This window comes from Pogona vitticeps, chromosome 2 (genome assembly GCF_051106095.1).
Source record: "Pogona vitticeps strain Pit_001003342236 chromosome 2, PviZW2.1, whole genome shotgun sequence".
NCBI lineage: Eukaryota > Metazoa > Chordata > Lepidosauria > Squamata > Agamidae > Pogona > Pogona vitticeps.
In genome coordinates, this window is record NC_135784.1 from 136,827,878 (window position 1) to 136,848,778 (window position 20,901).

The 20,901-nt window shown below is 41.8% G+C and overlaps 1 protein-coding gene across 5 annotated transcripts in view; it reads right to left on the reverse strand.

Moving 5' to 3' along the window:
* SLC38A12 (solute carrier family 38 member 12) overlaps nucleotides 1–20,901 on the reverse strand; it is a 96,445-nt gene that overhangs the window by 59,667 nt on the left and 15,877 nt on the right. For 3 of the 5 annotated variants that reach the window (XM_020806270.3, XM_020806269.3, XM_078386066.1), the window contains exons 5-8: nucleotides 17,803–17,908; nucleotides 16,941–17,021; nucleotides 7,241–7,340; nucleotides 6,390–6,498 (exon numbers count right to left, since the gene is read on the reverse strand). In XM_020806270.3, coding sequence (XP_020661929.3) covers nucleotides 6,390–6,498; nucleotides 7,241–7,340; nucleotides 16,941–17,021; nucleotides 17,803–17,908 — 396 coding nt within the window. The remainder of the gene's footprint in view (nucleotides 1–6,389; nucleotides 6,499–7,240; nucleotides 7,341–16,940; nucleotides 17,022–17,802; nucleotides 17,909–20,901) is intronic. The other 2 variants (XM_072990580.2, XM_078386067.1) reach the window with 1 other exon arrangement.

Genomic DNA, 20,901 nt, shown 5'->3' on the forward strand with positions numbered 1-20,901 from the left:
TCCCACCAAGGTGGTCCCTATTTATCTACTTGCATTTGCATGCTTTCAAACGGCTAGGTTGGCGGGAGCTTGGACAAGCGATGGGAGCTCACTCCATTGCGTGGATTCAATCTTACGACTGCTTGGTCTTTTGACCCTGCAGCACAGGCTTCTGCGGTTTAGCCCGCAGCGCCACCACGTCCTTTTTTTAACTGTCTTATATCTGCTGTATTAGAGGGTCTCTATCATGGTGTATTATACAAAAACCGTTTATGTTCTTGTAATAATAGAGAAATTGAAACGTTGCAAACATGTTTGCTTTACATGTCGTTATTACAGGGTTGATTGTGCCAGGCTCCTACGCCCCTTAATGAGAAGCTTTCCAGGAAGATCATTGAACTGGTATACAAAATACCTTTTAGACAATACAAATAAGGCCATTACAGAACTTGTGGCTAAATTCCTTCTTTCTGCCCAGAAAACACAAAAAGAATCCTGATGTTCAACCAATTTCATACTTTTTAAATTTACTTTGTGAATTTATACTGTACTTGTATTTTACTGGGTCTTTGGCTGTAGAATAAAATTGTATTGCATTTAAAGAATAATAGAACTATAGGCTGGAATGGATCCCAAAGGGATATTCAGTCTAACCACTTCCAAAGTAGGAAATCTGCAGCTAAAGTATTCCTAATAAGTGGCCATTCAACCTCTGTTTAAAACCTCCAACAAAGGAAAGTCTGCCAAACTACAAAGCAGTCCTTTCCACTATCAAACAGATCTTATTGTCCCCACGTTAGGCAAAATCTCTTTTCGTTTTTTCTTTCTGGAGTTAAAAAACCCAAACTTGCTCCACTTTCCACATGACAGTCCTTCAAATATTTGAACATGACTATCGTATCACCTCTCAGCATTCACTTCCCCAGGCTAAACATACTTACACAGTGCCCTCAAACATTTCTCACAGAGCTTGATTTCCAAACCTCTTGCCAGCCTGGTCACTTTCCTGTGCATATAATCCAGCTTGTCAATATCCTCTTAAAACTGCAATGCCCAGAACTGGACACAGTGTACCAGATGAGGTCTGATTGAAGCAGAATAGAGTAGTAGAATTAGTTTTTATGATCTTCACACTACACTTCTCTGGATATAACCATTACTATTGAAATTCATTTTAGTTGTTTCGTCTAGTTCAGGGGTCCCCAACCCCCGGTCCATGGCCCGGTGCTGGCTTCCCAGGACTGGGCCATGGAGACGGATCTCACCCCCCTGCACACATGCACAGTGGGTGTGTCGTGCTTGCGGGGGCCGTGTTGCAACACGCCCACCTGCTAGTGTGACACAGTCCCCTGTGCATGAAGCCCGTCCCCCAACCAGTCCTCGGTTCCAAAAAGGTTGGGGCCCACTGGTCTAGTTCACCAGCTTGTTTTGGTCACCCTTAACCTTACGTCCTCTGGACTATTACACAAGAACATAAGAAGAGCCCGGCTGGATCAGGCCAAGGGCCTATCTAGTCCAGCTTCCTGTATCTCACAGAGTCCCCACCAGATGCCTCTGGGAGCACACAAGACAACTAGAGACCCATCTCCTGATATCCCTCCCCTGCATCTGGCACCTTCCTTTTAAGCCTGGAGATGATACATCCCCATCATGGCTTGCAACCTGTGATGGACTTTTCCTCCAGAAATCTGTCCAATCTTCTTTTCAAGGCATCTAGGCCAGATGCCATCACCACATCCTGTGGCAAGGAGTTCCACAGACTAACAACACACTGAGTCAAGAAATATTTTCTTTTGTCTGTTCTCTCTCTCCCAACACTCAATTTGAGTGGATGTCCCCTGGATCTAGTATTGTGTGAGAGGGAAAAGAGCTTCCCCTATCCACTTTATCCATCCCCTGCAGAATGTTATACATCTCTATCATGTCCCCCCCCCCCTCAGGCACCTCTTTTCTAGACTAAAGAGCCACAAACGCTGTAGCCTTTCCTTATAAGGGAGGGTGACCAGTCATCGTTTTGGTCATTCTCTTCTGTACCTTTTCCAATTCCATGATGTCTTCTTTGAGGTGCGGTGACCAGAACTGTATGCAATACTCCAGGTGCGGCCTTACCAGCATTTTGCACAATGGCATTATAATGTTGGCTGTTTTATTTTCAATCCCATTTATAATGATATCTAGCATGGAACTGGCCTTCTTCACTGCTGCCACACACTGGGTTGACACTTTCATCGAGCTGTCCACCAGCACACCAAGATCTCTTTCCTGATCCATCATGCACAGGCATCCTTCAGTCTCGAGAGACTATGGTAACATGCTCTGAATCGAGGAGTGTCCTCTCCAGAGCATGAAGCCTGGGTAAGGTAATATGGAGGATAGGCTGTTACCCAAGCAGCAGATCCCCCCCCCTCCACATTGCTGAAATGGTCCAATGGAAAGGCAAGAGCCAATACAACTGGTTCCAGCAATGTCGCAGGAGTTGGCAGAACAACACGAGCTGCCTTCAGGACTCCAGCTCCGGATTTTGCCTCGAGGTTAACTCCTGAAGCCTTTTCCATGAGTGGATATAGCCACAAGGCAGTGGAGGTTTGAAATTGGAGTTTTCCTTCTCCTCCTGATCCATCACGAACAGCTCAAAACCCATCAGCTGACAAAGTTTTGAATTTTTTTGCCCCAATGTACATTACTTCCTATTTTCTTATATTGAAACACATTTGCAATTTTGCCACCGATTCTCCCAGTTTGGAGAGAACCCTCTGGAACTCTTCACAATCCCTTCTGGTCTTCACCACCCAGAAAAGTTGTGTGTCTTATGCAAACCTGGCCACCCCACTGCTTATCCCTGTCTCCAGATCATTTATGAACAGTTTGAAAAGCACTGGTCCCAGGACAGATCCCTCAGGCACACCGCTCTTCACCTCTCTCCATTGTGAAAACTGCCCCTTGACACCTCCTCTCTGTTTCCTGGTTCTCAACCAATTCACAATCTATAAGAGGACCTGCCCTCTTATCCCGACTGCGGGGTTTTCTCAGTAGCCTTTGGTGAGGGGCTGCGTCAAATGCCTTCTGAAAATCCAGATAGACAGTAACCATTGGTTCACCCACATCTACATGCTTGTTGATCTTTTTGAAGAATTCTAAAAGGTTTGTGAGGCAAGACTTGCCCTTACAGAAGCCATGCTGATTTTCCCTCAGGAAGACTTGTTCTTCTATGTGTTTTAAGGTTTCATCTTGGATGAGGCTTTCCACCATCTTCCCTGGAACAGACGTTAGGCTAATTGGCTTGTAGTTTCCAAGGTCCCACAAGCTAGACACACTAAAAGCAACAAAATAAATTCTTCAGATATGCGCGTAGCAAAAGACAAAGAAAAGAAACAGTTGCTCAGCTACTCAATGCAGGTGGAAAAATGATAACAAAAGACAAACAAAACAAAACAAAAAGGGCAGAAATGCTCAATTCCTATTTTAGCTCAGTCTTTTCCCAAAAGACAATGACCCTCCAGACAAATGTGAAGTGCAAGTGGAGGAAAAAGGATGGAAGCTGGAGATTGATAATCAAATGGTAAAGGAAGTTCTTACCACCTTGACCAAGTTCAAATCTCCAGGGCTGGATGAATTGCATCCAAGAGTGTTGGAGGGAAGATAGGATAACACTTTTCAAATATCTGAAAGGCTGTCGTGCAGAGAAGGGGCAGGATTTCTTCTCGATCATCCAAGAGTGCAGGACATGCAACAAGGGGCTCAAATTACAAGAAGCCATATTTCAGTTGAATTATCAGAAAAAACTTTCTAACAGAACAGTACAGTAATGGAACCAATTACCTTGAGAGGTGGCGAGTGCTGCAACACAGGGGGGCATTCAAGAGAAATTTAGACAACGAGCTGGCAGATATCCTTTGATTTGCATTCCTGCATTGAGCAGGCACTTGGACTTCATTGCCTTATAAAACCTTTCCAGTGTCATTATTCTATGACTCTACAGTATGTCCATATCTTTTACATGCAATGCAGCTACTGCTCCATTCCTGTTTTGTCTTCTTTTTGAATAATGTACTATATTCTAGTCACGAGCCCCTTATGATCAGGTTTTGGTAATAACTATTAAATCATACACACTTTCCTGTGCTATGAACTCAAGCTCATCTTGCTGGTCTCCCCTGCTGTCTGGTTTGGTGCAGAGACATTTGAGACCATGGGTCTTTGCCCTCTGCTGTTTCATTATTGTCTTCTTCCCTCTATTGGCAAGTTCTTGTAGCCACTGTCTCAGTTTCAGATGCCTCACTTACACCTGTGTCGTCAATACCTTCCTCCCTGTTCTCTGGAATACAGTATCTTCACCAGCACTTCGGATTCTTCTTCTTCCCCAGAAGCATGCCTGTTTTCTTGCTCCTGCAGAAGAATTCTTTCACCTTCATCTAGAAACACTTAATGTTCCTTAGTGAGCTGCAGCACACAAGCATTCAGCTGCTGTACTTTTTCTTTCAATAGGGTAACCAGCTTGCACTTGTTGCAGAGATAGCCTTCAACAACTTCCAATAGAAAGAAAAACAAGGCACAACGATGCAGGTCACCATAGCTGCTCCTCCAGTGTCCATGTCTTTTGCCCTAAACACACTGTGACACAACATTTCCGGCTTCCCCCTTAAAGTCCCCCATAGGATGCTCTGTTTACTCTCTCTGTTCACAAGCTCCTGGTCTATGATATAAAAAGGATGCAGAGAGAAGAATAGGAGGTTTCTGGGACACTCAACAAACAATTTCCTGATTAGCTTAGTTAAGCTTTTGCCTCCCATCTTACCATGCATAGAAGCAACTGACATGGAAGTAAATGCTGATAACTAAGCCACACAACAAACAATAAAGACTGGAAGAAATGTGGGATATACAGTAAATCGTTAAAAAAAGAAAAGGAAAATAGTGAAGAGCAAACTCACATTACTGAATCAAATGATTTACTAGTTTTTAAAGACTTATCAATGTACATCCGGCAACATGGAAGAAGTTATTTTGAATATAAAAGTTATGTGTGTCACTGGTGAAGTCTAATGTGAGGGGGAAAAAGATCAGGAGACAGAGAAAGATGAAAAGATATCCTTTAAATCCAAAAACAAAGAAAAGCAAGAAAATGGTATCCCAGAATTTACCCACACAGAGCAGGAAACCTGATCCTTCCACACAGATACATTTTCCTCCAGCTTTGGATAATGACAATTATCTCCATGAGTTATAGGCTCAATATCTGGGAGGTGCAGGCAGTAATTAATGCCTGCCTGCCTTTCCTGATGAGATCCTTCTGGTAGGTCAAAGAGTTATTGAAATTCAGTTAGAAAATCTTCAATCATAGTAGAAATTCTGAAGAAACAGCCCAGACGCAATTTAATAAAGCAATAATATTTCTTTTAAATAATTAACCAGGCGGTGACATTTGCTAATATTCTAGTAATTTGCTTCAGCATTATTGCTGTAAAAAAAAAGTGAAAAAAGAGATGGGAGCTGTTCAGGGAAATGACCCAGAATACAGACAGACATGGACATGCATGTTTGTTTCCCAATGAGAACCATGCCTGAGGTCACTTCTCTGTTCCTCATTTGCTGGATGACAATATTTATTTTTAATCCATTATGTTGGTTATAAATACCAGACACACAGCTTCTTTGGAACACCCAGTGTACTTTAAAAATTCTGAAACATGTATCATTTGCGGTATATCTACAAGACAGCTACAGAAACGAACCCTTCCTGACAGAAAGACATTTTCTGGGAAGCTACTAAAAGACAAGCAGCAGCCCAACCAAGGGAGTTCAGCTCAAATGTTGACATACTGACATATACAGGGTGATCGGATCCCTCCCTCCCACATGCATGTTGTTTAAGGATGAAAAGAGCAACCGCTGAGACAGTCATTTTTCTGATATAAACTATAATGACTCTGTAATGCCCCCATGGCTACTGTTACTTTGGCAGAGTACAGCTGGTTACTGCAGCATGCAGGAAGAACGGCAAGGAGCAAAACTATTTAAACACTCTTGGTGATAAAGTAACTCTTTATGCAGAGTTACCTTGTCACCAAGAAATGGAAAATTAATCACGGCATCATGCTTACCGGCACAGTTTCAATTTACTCCAAAGAATCTACTGTGTGGGAGTAATGTCAAATAAGCTTTAACTTCCCAGCAGAGTCCATCACACCCCCGCTTATAGCTGGACTATCAGGGTTTACTAACACAAAACTCAAAAATTATGGTTTTCTAGCCACTTGGTTAACAACCATCCAGAAAAAGGGAAAGGAGAAAAGAAATGGGAGAACAGGGCTCTCAACAAGAGCAGGCTGATTTACAACTAAGGTGTGATTCTAAACACTTGCTTGTTTGTTCTGAGTTTTCATCTAACAGAGCTGATTAAGGAGACTCACCAGATAAATTCTGTAAGCATCAATCCGTCTGATCCGTCCCCAGCACTGTTCTGTGTCATTATACTTCATACTGTCTTCAACGCTGCCTGAATGATTGCCAGTGACACTACTGACAAGAGGTGAGCAAACGCAAAGCATATCCAGTTAATATAGCTTCACAAGTATGAAGAGATTCTGTTCACACATATGTATTACAACAACCACTGAAAAGAAAGGTTCAAAGATAAGAGGCAAAACATGTATTTCCACAGGCTCTTATCATATTTTCACTAAAGAATGTAGGAATCATGAAATAACATTGATATTTTAAAAAAAGCAAAAGATGACAGAACTGGTGACAGGAAAAAAAAGTTTTCTGGGACCAATTAAAACTCACACCAGACAGCACTTATAAAGGTAGATAATTACCGAACAGAAATTAAATGCTATTTGGTGTTACAAAGTTAACCCAAACACATGTATACCTCAAAGACCACATACAGAAGGACCCTGTTGACCAACAGGGAGCATAACATACTACTGCCCACTCTCTGTTGCACAAGTGGAGATCACAAAACAAGCACATCAACAATAATGGGGCTTTCACTTACACAAAGAGATACTAAGTGCCTCTTTCAACAAGCTCCACAATTATAATTCTCTTCATGCAATTATCTGCACTAAGGAACAAAAAGGGCTCTGCTCATATTATGTGGTATCTTTGTTAATCAAGGGTTCTATGTTCTTAAACACTGCATTGCAAATATTTAGCATATAAGATTCAGGCAGGCATTTAAAAAGTATAATATGAATGGACACCTAATTCTCTAAAATGTTGGTGTATGAAATATTGTCACCAAAGGCACACTTACCAGGTAACCTGCATGAGAGAAACTGGCACAGCAGCTGCATATATTGCCAGGTCACCATAGAGGTAGATGATTATACAAAAATAAAATAAATTGACTCCCACTGTAAAGAAAAAAGAATACTGTAAGTAAGGCATTATCATACCGTTCTACTCCTTCAGGGTTACATTTTACACCAGAATTTACTTAGCAGACCTCTACAAACTGCTGTTTTAAAAATCTTGGTATTCACATATATTTTCAGGTAAAAGTTGCTTTATTAAACCGGAAAAGAGAGAAATACTCAAACAAACAGGTTAAAATTCCTGCATGAAAGAGACTTGTCCACATATGACATTTATCCTATAAAATCTAGAATCCTGAAAATTTACACATTACTTGATATTAATAACAGTACTATTACTACTATGAATCTGCCAAAGCAAGCTGCCATTTGACACTGAGCGGATTACCATGAGTAACCTCTGGATGGAGGAAGGAAAAGGCACCAGCAGACTTGTAAAATCTACAGTTGTAAATTGAAAGTAATGGTGCACTGTCGCTTCACTTGGTTTGTACACAGAACCCGAATCTGACCTTAGTTAGGACAGACACAGTGCAATCATACTGAAATGTTACTCCCTTAAAGGATGGTGCTGCAAAAACAAAAACAAGCAAAAAACAAAAACCAGAAACAAATCCATCACAAATGAAATGTTAAAACCTTATTCCTTCCTCCTGTAACTATCTACCTACCTTCCTTCCTTTCTTTCAGAAATTCAGTTCACGCATTAAGGAGACTTGTGTATTCTAGGGAAATGTGTTTTCAACACGAAAACAAGAGCAATATGCTGACAAACAATCATAAATACTCAGTGACTACAAGCAAAAGCACATTAGTTATAAGCAATGTTAAGTTGCAAGGATGACTCAGGCTCTGCCCTGCAGATGTTCACGCGATGCACTTTTACTCAGTGTAAAGATTTTATAGCACCTCTTGTTTCAAAACCAGGCAAAGTTCCAGCTCTCTACAAATCTGACACTTTGGCCAAAATCCTGTTGCTTAGTGTAGTACATCACACTAAAATAGACCCAAATGAATCAGTGGAATTAGACATTTTTGTAAGTTCTACTGATTCAAATGGGCCTCCTCTAACCATGACATACTATGTTAAAGTAAGTAACAACTAGAGCAGGCATTTGAATCAACAGAATTTATGAAGGAGCCGGTCATCAAATCTCCATGGATGCAATGGGCCTACTCTAATGCAATTTACTATACTAAGCAACAGGATTTGAGCCATTATACATTAGAAGCACCCTACTGGCATCATAGCTTTTCTTTAAAAAAGAGGTGGGGAGGGGAAGGAATAATCCACAGTTTTACTGATGAAAGGAATTGCCAGAAAGTAAATTCCCTCTCATGGGGAGAAATCAATAAGGAGAAGGAAATGTCAAACAGGGCCAAAGAAATGAAACTGAATCCTAAAATCTAAACAAATTACATTTCAAAAAGCAAACAAAAAAAAAGAAACAAAACAGGCAGTTCTCATCAAGAAGAAGATGGGAAAGAAAGCAAAAAAGTAAAGAAGCTTGATGAGAATACTAATCTTAGAACAGACCATCAGTTTGGTGCTCCCTGCCCAAGAGAATATCAGCAGCTCCACCCTAAAGTGTGCTTCAACTGCAATACTGGCATATTTTGGGACACAGTCTAACAAATAATTTTAAGCAAAGCACAGAGAATAAAACAACACACATACATGCAAACGCACAAGGTCTTTTGTAATTTGTCTTTTATGACAGTTCCATGGCCAGAAGGAATTTATATGTTATAATCTTTGAAAAACTGACATTTCATTACTGCTCTTTGTGATAGCAAAAGCAGGATTCTTAAATTTCGTAAGCTACAAAACAGACCATCAATAGATCTAACTTTTGTGGCAATAAGAATGTTTTGCTTTGACTATTAAAATATACTTTCCCATATCCTAGAGTTAGCATATTCCACTTCTCCAAACCTGGGCAGCCAAATATGCATATTATACAAATCAGACAGTTTGATTTGCAAAATATACAAATTTGTATGGTACACTAATTAAAGTGGATTGTACATATTATGCAAATTAGAGAGATTAATTTATGTATTGTTATTGTACCTATATATATTAGTCTTGGCATCATTTTATCATTGCTCTGAGGGAGCAAAGAAAGTGGAAGGGGGCTAAAGTATAGAACTTTGAACCACTTGCTCACTCATAATCCAATGAAATGCAGGTCAATACTCCTTAGCCAAACAGACCTTACATAATAGTTTTTAGGGTAAAAAGCAGGATAAAAAATGGAAAGCAGCCATGTACATTGCTGGTGGAAATAAATAATGACATTCTACTTTGTACTTTGGGTTTCTGGTGATACTCTTATGAGACAGCTGTTTTTTTCTTCTCTTTAATATAACAAAAAGTCAATAAACATTCAACCATAAATGACATTACACATTACACATTCATTACTGCTCTTTGTGATAGCATTTTGATCCCTTTCCCCCCTCATGCAGGCATGGGATTGCTTTGATCCCTTTCCCCCTTTTGCTAAGCCCCGTGGGGCTTAGCAACTGGATGAGAATGCAGGAATCAAAGCGATCCTGCAGCGCTTTGATCCCTGCTTTTTCCTCCACTTGCTAAGCCTTGTAGTGGAGGGGAAGCAGGGATCAAGGGGATCCTGCAGCACTTTGATGCCTTTCCCCCTCCACTTGCTAAACCCCATGGGGCTTAGCAAGTGGAAGGAAAGCAGGGATCAAAGTGATCCTGCAGTGCTTTGATCCCTGCTTTTCCCTCCACTTGTTTTTGTTCTCTCCTCAGCTTACTTCCGTGTATAAGATGACCCTCAATTTTTAGTCTAAAGATTTTAGACAAAAGTATCTTCTTATACACAGAAAAATATGGTACAGTGGTGCCTCGCACAATGGGCGCCTTGTAGAGCGATGAATTCGCTCTACGAGGCCGTTTTTGCGATCGCAAATGTGATCGCAACACGATGCCCGTATAGGCTGTGATTCACAGAGCGAAGGTCGGTAAGCTGCTCGCTTACCGACCTTCGCTTTGCGACCCGCCGATCAGCTGTCCAGCGGGTCCAAAATGGCCGCCGGAACAGCTGAAAGGGGCTGGGGCGCAGTGTTTTCGCGCCCTTGGTAAGCAAGGGGAGCGCGCGAAAACGCTGCAGAAGCCCCGAAATGGCTGCGCGCAACCATTTCGGGGCTTCCGGCAGCGTTTTCGCGCGCTCCCCTTGCTTACCAAGGGCGCGAAAACGCTGCGCCCCGGCCCCTTTCGGCTGTTCCGGCAGTCATTTTGGACCCGCCGGACAGCTGATGGCAGCCATTTTGGCGCCCTCGTTGTGCGAGGGGAGGGCGCGAAAATGGCTGCCGGCCCTTGGGAAACATCGCACTACGGTGAGTATTCTATGGCATTGGAACGCATTAAACGCTGTTTAATGCGTTCCAATGCCTTTTTGTGTTCCGTAGTGCAATGTTTCCCACAGCGAAGGTTAATCCGGAACGGATTAACCTCGCTGTGCGGGGCACCACTGTACTTTATTAACTGTCATTGCCCTATTTTACTTTTCATACAAACACACATAAACCCAACTGCAAATCCAGCGCACTACCTCCTTTCTAAACTCACAATCCTACTAGTTGCAATTTTGTTCCAATACTATGCTTTATTAGGAATTAGATTCATAGCAGAGCTTAAAAATTTTACTCAAGGATATGGGTGGGTAAGAAAAAAAATTCTATAATTCTATAATGGCAGCAACTTTGGATTTAAGCCAAGGTCCTGATATTATTAAAAAATCTATCTATCTTTCAGTTATTTCTTATTCATGATCTTGAACCAAAGGCAGTTTAACCCAATCACAATTTGGGTAAGATGCATCTTCTCAGAAGGCACTCATTACTAAAGCCCTGAAATCAAGTCTTCAGAATGCTCTAAAGAAAGGGCATTTGAAAAGGTCCCACAGATGACACTTAACACCCAAAGTACACTCTGTTCATAAAGTAAACAGTTGGGAAGGAATGCTATTAGTCATTGTTAACATCAGCCCAACGAATTTTGGTGACCAAGGAGTGAGGTTACCTCACTACAGCTATGACTATACAGGTTTGAAAAATGTTCTTGTCTCTGATCCCCTATTTATAGTTGACTTGACTCTTACCAGGTCATTGGGTTGCAAACAAAGATGTTCGATGTACTGCTAGTAGGTAGCATTGCCCTTCATTTGTCAGTGCATGAAATGTAGCAGTTCAAGCATTTACTCAAGAGACAAAGGCAATGAACATCATTCTGTTTTAAAGCTAATATCTGGTAATTTGAAACCTTAGCTCTTTAGCCAATCTGGCTGTCCCTCAGTAGAACATCTCAGCTTCATTATTCGTTACTTTTAAAAGGAAAAAAAATATGCTTCAGGTTGAATCTGAGAATAAATAAAAGATCTTGGGTAAAAGCTCCATTCCCACTTGCAGACAGACGTTAGTGTCAGTTTTGTTTTATAAACTGCCACTGACCTTCATTGATCAATACTTTCATTACTGGACACAAAACAGGAAGATCAATGACTTCCTACAAGGATGGTACATGATGGATGAGCCTGGAATCTATTATTACAATAAATGGCTCTGAAACCCTGATAGAGTGCACCCAGATATCCTCCTGACTAGGTTTCCTTCACAACAGAGAGCCAAAGGTTCCCTTTCCACCCAATAAAAGTTTGGACTGCAAATCTATTCCCTAAAGCAAGCAGTGAAGTCAGAAGTAGAAGATTTATTCATAGCTTAACTCTCAAACTGCAGATTTGGAGCATGTCAGACTGTTAAGACAGTCCAGGGAAAGGAGCAAAGAATACAGAAAAAGCAGCCCAATAACTCTAAAAAGAATGTCTAACAGAGCCACAACCCATCTTCATTCAGCCATGAAATGTACAGAGTTTTGCTCTTTCACTGCACTACCTTTCCCCCCTATCCTAATAGCAAACTAAAGGGACGTGGTGGCGCTGCGGGTTAAACCGCAGAAGCCTCTGTGCTGCAAGGTCAGAAAACCAGCAGTTGTAAGATCGAATCCATGCGGTGAGCTCCCATCGCTTGTCCCAGCTCCTGCCAACCTAACAGTTCGAAAGCATGTAAATGCAAGTAGATAAACAGGTACCACCATGGTGGGAAGGTCATGGCATTCTGTGTCTAGTCGTGCTGGCCATGTGACCACAGAGGCTGTCTATGGACAAACGCTGGCTTTACAGCTTGGAAACCGGGATGAGCACTGTGACCTAGAGTCGGGCATGACTGTACTAAATGTCAAGGGGAACCTTTACCTTTACCTAATAGCAAACTGGCCAGGTTTTATTTTGGCATAGCATTAACTTGCTGAGACTTCAGATACAAATAGATTATACACAACATTCGCAAAAGCAAAGTGAGAACTCCTCTCATAACAGCAACCTGGTACATTCCAAAGTAAAAGTGAAGGGTGCAACTTCCAGAGGTCTATGGGCCACATATACCAATCTCTGGACCTTGGGCAGGGGCTTCAGACCCTACACTACAAAATAATAACTCTTAAACCTTCTAAAAAGCTCCTTGTGCCCTTTATTAGCTCACAATTTTTTTTTAATTGGGAGCTTGGGGGCTCCAGGGGAGCTGAAGGTCCCTCAAAACATAGCAAAATTGCTTTCTCACACCCCCTACAGGGCATGAGATGCCTTTATGAGGCTTTTGTCAAAATACCTTTAACTTGGGGGTGGGTGGGAGTGCTGGGGGTCATATTACAGCCTCAGGGGCACATGTGTCCAGTAGTCAATAATAAGGCCACATGCTGTCTACCCCTGTTCTGAACTGAGGGATGGGATAAGAATGTCAGAAACTGATAATGGAAAAAATCAAGAATCAACAAGGGAAAATTCTGACAGAAGTCCCTGGAATGAAAGAAGGTGTAGAAGGTGCCCTGTGCCAATTATATGGTGTTGCTCTGAAGCAATATAAGCCTCCCAACCCTGCAATGCAAGTGACTGGATGAAGTGCGAATGGAGACGCATGAAGGACACAAATCAAGAAGAGAAACAACCTCCATTTATGTGGGGTACTATCCCTATTTGCAGTGAGCCAACTAAAAATTCTAGAGCAGATCATTAAACAGGCAGTTTGTTATTACTTAGAAAGCAATGATGTCATCACTAAAAGTCAACACGGGTTTCTCAAAAACAAGTCATGCCAGACTAATCTGATCTCTTTTGTTGATAGAGTTACAGGCTAGATAAATGAAGGGAACACTGCAGATATAGCATATCTTGATTTCAAGTAAGGCCTTTGACAAAGTTCCCCATGATATTCTTGCAAGGAAGCTAATAAAATGTGGGCTAGCCAGAGCTACTGTTCAGTGGATTTGTAATTGGTTAACTGAATGGACCCAAAGGGTGCTCACTGATGAACTGCACAGATATAGGATGGAAGACACCTGGCTAGACAACAGTACTTGTGAAAGGGATCTAGGAGTCTTGGTAGACTACAAACTGAACACGAGTCAGCAGTGTGATGAGGCTGCTAAAAAAAGCCAATGCAATTCTTGGTTGCATCAATAGGAGTATAGTGTCTAGATCAAGGGGAAGTGATAGTACCACTCTATTCTGCTTTGGTCAGGCCTCACCTGGATTATTGTGTCCAGTTCTGGGCACCTCAATTCAAGAAGGATGTTGACAACCTGGAACATGTCCAGAGGAGGGCAACCCAAATGGTCAAAGGTCTGTAAGCCATGTCCTATGAGGAGCGGCTGGGGGAGCTGGGAATATTTAGCCTTACAAAAAGATGGTTAAGAGGGGACATGATAGCCATGTTTAAATATCTGAAGGGAAGTCATGTCGAGGAAGGGACAGATTTGTTTTCCACATCTCCAGAGACTAGGACAAGGAGCAATGGTTTCAAACTACAGGAAAAGAGATTCCACCTGAATCTCAGGAAGAACTTCCTGACAGTCAGAGCTGTCCGGCAGTGGAATAGGCTGCCTCGGAGTGGTGGAGTCTCTTTCTTTGGAGGTTTTTAAGCAGAGGCTGGATGGCCATCTGTTGGGAGTGCTTTGATGGAGTTCCTGCATGGCATGGGGGTTGGACTCGATGGGCCCTGTGGTCTCTTCCAACTCTGTGATTCTATGAAAGCCTTTAGATAGGAAGGAAAAATTATGTTCACCAAAGCTGCTTATTCAGTCCCTCAGAGGGGTTTGGAAGAAAGATGTCTTCTAGGAGCTTCTGCTACCATCTACATGAATGGAACTCTGCTGACCTTAACAACTTTAAGAGCACCACCATAGCTTGCTGATTGGCAGAACTCTCTTTTGTATACCATGGCTTTCTAAAATCACCCTAGGGTCTAAGCAGTAAACCAGTAAGTACAAAGCATTCCTCATCAAAGGTCCTTTTAAATGTATTAAACTAGTTTGCCAGTATGTCTAGACAGTTTTCATGACAGCCATAAGTTCCAAGGAAGAGTACTTGATGAACTGAAAATATTTCAAAGTCTGTACTTTATATCATGCATATTATTAAAATTTATTTAAATTAATGAATGACTGTTGCATTAGAGTATGATAAAGAAGGAATTGTGCTAGAGAAAGGAAACTAGAATCATACTAGGAATAAACAGTATCATGTAAGATCATCTGTACTCCATCCCTTTCAAAGTCTCTTACAACTCAAGTATACGAGAGGTAATATTTACACATTGTAAAACTGCCTGAACAAGAAACTTTTTTAAAAAATTTAATTTCCCTGCTTGGAAATGTATCTGTGAAACCTGCAAGATCCAAATCATGGTGCACCAATGTTTCCTTTTTACAAACCAAGTAAAAAGGAAGGTCATAGAACTCCTGGTAGGGCTGTTCTGGACTTTAATGGGGTACCTATTTTGCCAAAGCTCCTTATAATTATTTACCATATTCTTCTCACTTCGTTTTCAGAAGAAGATATTCAACACCGCGGCTCATTTAACAAAAATAAAAATAAAACCAGAAAAGAATTATGTGAATTGCCAAATACTTTTGGTTAATAAATAAATAAATAAATACACTGCATCTGTTTTGAATTCACATGTGTGATCTGAGCACCCTCTGCTGGGCAAAATTACTAATCACAACAATTAAAACTACATGTTTTAACATTCTGGGGCTGGTAAATATCCCTTTTAAATTTTACCCTCTCCAATCACAGAATTATAGATATGAAAGAGACCTCAAGCATTATCGAGTCCAGCCTCCTGCCAATGCAGGAAATCCAAACCTTAAAGCAACCCTGACAGATGGCTTGGTTCATACTTTTCAATGAAAGAGAGTCCATCACCCTCTGAGGCAGTTCATTTCATTGTAGAATAGCTCTCACTGCTAGGAAGTGCTTCCTGCTGCTTAGTAGCGATCTCCTTTTTTGTAACTTGAATACATTACTTCTGGACCTATTCTTGCCAAAAAAAACCAAGCCTACTCCATCTTCCATGTGATGCTCTTCATTTACAGTGATGCCTCTCATAGCGATGATAATCCATTCCAAAAAAATCGTCGCTATCAGGATTCGTCGCTATGCGGGGCAAAAAAACCCACAGGAATGCATTAAAACACGTTTAATGCGTTCCTATGGGCTGTAAACTCACCGCTATGCGGAAATCCTCCATGCGGCCGCCATTTTCGCTGCCCGGTAAAGGAGTAAAGGAGGCCTTTTGTTTTGACAGCCATTTTGGAACTGCCGATCAGCTATTCCCAAAACATCGCTATGCGAAAATTGGTAAGCGAAACGCTTACTAATCATTGCAAAGCAATTTTTAGCCATTGAGAACATCGCAATGCGGTCGCTTTTGAGATCGCAAAAAAAGTGTTGCTATGTGGATTCGTTGTTAACCGAGGCGATCGCTATGTGGGGCACCACTGTACTTGAAGACAGCTATCATATTGCTTCTCAGCCTTTTCTTTCCCAGGCTAAACATGGCAAATTATTTCAACCTTTCCTCACAGGCTTGGTTTCCAACCATGTTTCCATTCTGGCTGCCCTACTATTTAAGTTATGAAACAGGATTTCAGCCAATGGAATCTTCAAGCCAGCCAGCTGCTCAACAACCTTGCTATTGCCAGCCTCTAGTGGCACGTCATTCCTCCAAAACCCAATCCTTACCAAAATACACTTAGTTACACTAACATTCCATAGTATGAGATGTATCAGATTAGGGTAGTCATAAACACCAGAACACTTAGTGAAATATATGTCTAATGAGATCCCAAGGCCCAGAGTGCTCTAAATTGGCCTCTTAACAAAATCAACAGTTCTTATTCTAAATTCTCCTTCTCAATATAAAATTAGCAGCCCACACAGAGAGTATAATTTAGTACATACAAGTAGATTTGGAATCAAGCAACAAACATTTCCTACTGAAAAGCATCTATAATCTATATATTCACAGGAGTGGGGAGAGATGATGCTTAAGAGATAACTTTCACATTAGGAAAAATATGGGACTATTGTATTCTCCAAAAAATGGCAAGTGGGTTATTCCTAGTAGTATGGTATGCAATTCTGTCCTTGATGTGTGTAACTGTAGTTCCCCCGAGTAAAAAAACTAAGCATTGAGAACATTTAGGAATTGCAACTGACTTGATTAAAGAAAAGATATCTAATAGTAAACAAGAGCACATGGCTTAGATGCAGTTACCTTTGTCGAAGAACATGGAGGCCATCTGACCCATCTCCACCCTTTCAGTGATTTCAAAAATATTAGGTGCTCCTCGTCTCTCTGCAAGTTTAAATGAAAGAAGTCCTTAATCTGTCTCTGAAAGGTGTTTTCTCATTCAAGCCACAGCCTATTCTCTCTCCCATATTTCCACCCCATTAATCATCGCTCAGCATACTGTACAGAACAGGGTGTCAGACAGGAACCCAGAAGACCCTGTTCAGCCATGAAAACACACCAGGAAGGGGGACACTGATAAAACCTGCACTTAAACATCTCACCTTGGAAACAGTACTAGGGTTGCCATAAATCAGAACTGACTTGACACCACACAACACAGTATAGTAGTTATCATTTTCCCATACGGCTTACAACAAAACTGCCTACAGGAACAGCAAACCCCTGCATATTTTAAAAATATTTAGGCCAAACTTTACTAAGAAAGGTATATGTATACATGGCTCCAGAGCAAATGAAGTTTTGTCTGTTTTCAGATTTTGTGGATTTATTTAAGTACAGAAGACATAGGGTTTGCTATTCACAGGTGCTTTAACAATGCACACACATACAACTGTGCTTCCTACTAGAAGGGGACTAACAGAGAAAATATGCCATTTCAGTTGCTTTGCCCTTTGATGCTTTCTTAAGTTGAAAAAAATAACTTTGTAGCCCTCACAAGGCAAATAAAGATGATCTGATATGAGTATCTGTTACACAACATGCAGGAAAAATAAGAAGTCTCTTCTTACTTTTCCAGTTTTGCCTCTGCATTGAAATGTTCCTGAAAGCAGGAAATATTTCTTGCATGTCTCGGGAGAAAAAGAACAATTCGCTAGAAACTTACGAACAGATAGGATAGGCCGAGTCTCTGACCGCTCGTAGCCATCTGGGAGGAGGACATCACTGTCGGAAACTCCAGAGGAAGAGTCTTCATCATTATTATCATCTTCCTAGAATAGTATGGAATTAGCATAAATTGTCCAAAAATACTGGAGGGTTTCAAAGTTCTAACAAGAAAAAAGATGTTAAACACTTTTTAAAAAAGCACACAAGGAGCTTTTCCTGGCTTGAAAAAATGCTATAGGATCTTTTCCTGCAGCAGAGAACATCCTCAAGAGACGGGTTGTCCTTCCTACTCGCCAGGCAGCAGCAGAACTCCCTTGAGAAAGACCAAACCTGGCTGAACCAGTTTCAGTTTCTGCCTGCACTTTGCACAGGCCTGCCTCAACCTTGTCTTCAGTTCACCTCTTCTGTTTTTCAGTTATTCTTAATTCTTTTCACTATATTTTTCAGCCATGAAATGCAGCCACTTTCCAGATTCCCTCCACTTAGACCCTAACTATGTCAGCGACAAGGGAGGACACTGGCTAGTCTGAGCCTCTCTGTGGATTTTGAGCCATCCCCAGATTACTAGCCTTTGGTTTCAGGCACCTTTGTTAGGCCCCAGAGAGCAATGGAGGTAAATGGGGAGCTAGGTGACTGATCAGGAGAGGCTCCCTTGCAGTACTGAGTCACCACTAAAAGGCTCTCACTCCACTGACCGCTCAGAGGCCCCCAGCAAAACCATCTAAACAAACTGTATCTGGGGACCCAAGTTCAAGGATTCCCTGTCTTCTGCCCTCATAGACGGTCAGGTACCCCACCCAGAAACAATTGGCTTTATAAAACTTTGCAGATATCTGGTTTTCTGGCCATTCCCATCTGAGTGTGCTCATAGGCTCTGACCAAGGCAAAGCTTTCCTCCATGGCAGCAGGGTGGAAAAGATGTAATCCACTATTCTGAACGTACTACAAACCCCTAATTCAAATGCCATTTTATCATAGCTCTTGGGGAAGATGATCTCCACAATAGTCTATTCATCCAAAGGAGGTTTCACTCCAGATTTCTTCAGTGGTTGTTACCTCCCCATCAGAAGGGCATAGTACAACAAATGCACCTGCCTGTCCTTGTTTTGAATCAAATACACCAGTCTCTGTACTGGTGGTTGCACAAGGGAAAAATAATTTCTCACCCCCATTAGGACACAGCAGATGCCCAGGGTAAGTGGTCAGCTGATGAGCCCCTCCTCCCAGCATAAATTGGCGGGAGTTGAGAGCAGTGAGGATTGCTCTGGATTCCTATTAGGACCAAATTCATAGACAAGAGGTACCGGGAGGGACACATATATCATCAAGGGGGCACACATTGAAAGCTTCTGATGAAGGAAATGGATCCGATAATGATTTAGGCCAAGTCTTATCTCCTTTCCTTAGTGACAGAGCATGTTCAGGTAATAAGGAATATAGAATCAGATTGGCTGAGAACTGGGTAACAAGTGTAGCTTCTCCAATACAGTGTTCCAGTTGATCATAGCATGGACATCCTTGCCACACCAAAGAACAAAATGGTGAGCAAGGTTCCACCTAATGGAGACACAAGGCTTTGATTTGATGAACTCCCCTGGGCTGGAAGACTTCTGTATGCCTTCCCACCTACACCAGGTCACTTTCTCAGGAGGGTGAAATTGGAACTCAGGAATGAAATTTTCATAGCTGCACCACTAACATAGAAATAGCTTGGTTCTCCAAGGCTCCTCAGCTCATAGTTGGGGGCTGTGCTCCCTCCAAGTCAGGAGATTCTGAGCCAGGGCAAAGTTTTCCATCCAGATCCAGTATGGTTCCACTTTCACACATGGTTATTGAAAGGGTGGGGCCAGAGCATGTGGACTATGAACACTGAAGCCACCTTGGTTTTGAGGAAGGACTCTACCTCATTTACGAGTCCTCTGGAAAGGTGTTCCAAAGGAGCTGCAGGAGCAAGGGCAAAGTTCTTCTGAATGTTTTCTTTTACAAAAGTTTCTGACAGAGACATGATTTAAGAGATAGTTGGCAGCTTTTCCCTCGGTTCTTCCAAGCAGAGGGGACAAGCACCAGTGATGAGGCTCAGATATCAAGATGTTTCATTCAAAGGGGTATCCCTATCTCATCATCCTCTGTCAGCAGGTTTCTGACCTGGAGTCTCCACACAGTAATGAACATTTTAACAAAGCCACTCTTTGAGCTACTATGACGGTCTTTTTTCAAACTTCTAAAAGAAAATATATTTTCCTTGTGACCACTACATCAGCCAGGAGGGTATAGGAGCTATGAACATTATTGGTCCGACCAGAACTACATATTATTCATAAAGACACAATTGTTCTGTGTCTCGGATCTTCCTTTGTCCCAAAGACAAACTTTCACAGGTCACAAAAGGTGATGCTGCTTTAATCATCATAATCCCCTCAGACTCTTGAATAGATTTGGCATGAATGGATGTAAGGAGAACACACACAAAACAACCTCAAACAGTCCAGATACCTTGTTTCTGACCTTCCAGCTTCCACCAGGGAAAACAGGATTTTCTAAATCACCTCTCTCTAGATGACTGATAGCATTTGTGCTATCAGTGTTATGGTTTGAGTCTGACATGAGGCATCACTGCTTACAGGGTCACATCAACCACATTTCGTACCTGCTTCCTGCTGGAGGATGTTTGCCAGGTGGCCACTTGGAAGGTGCATTCTTTCTTTGTCAGGCATTACCACATGAACTACGTACCTCAGTTGAGGTGGCACTGGGGAGAGGAGTCCTTCAGCATGTGGAGGACCTCTCCTAAGTCCAAACTGAACAGTTTTTGTACCTATAGGGGGTAAGTGAACCTCTCCTCAGTCCCACCCTATGACATTAGGCTTTGCTAAGTCCCATCTCTGAAGGATGTCTTCCTCTGCCACAGGAAAAAGGAACGTTGGTATTCACTGTGAGATGTTCCTTTCATGTAGCAGAAGGAGGACATTCTCCCCATCCCTTGGGTTATTATGACCAGATCCTTGGAGGGGCACCTACCACATCTGTTTTTTCTTGACTGTACTGTATGGTTTATATTATTCCCTGTTTCTGGTGGCTGGAGATGAAAATCAGTTCA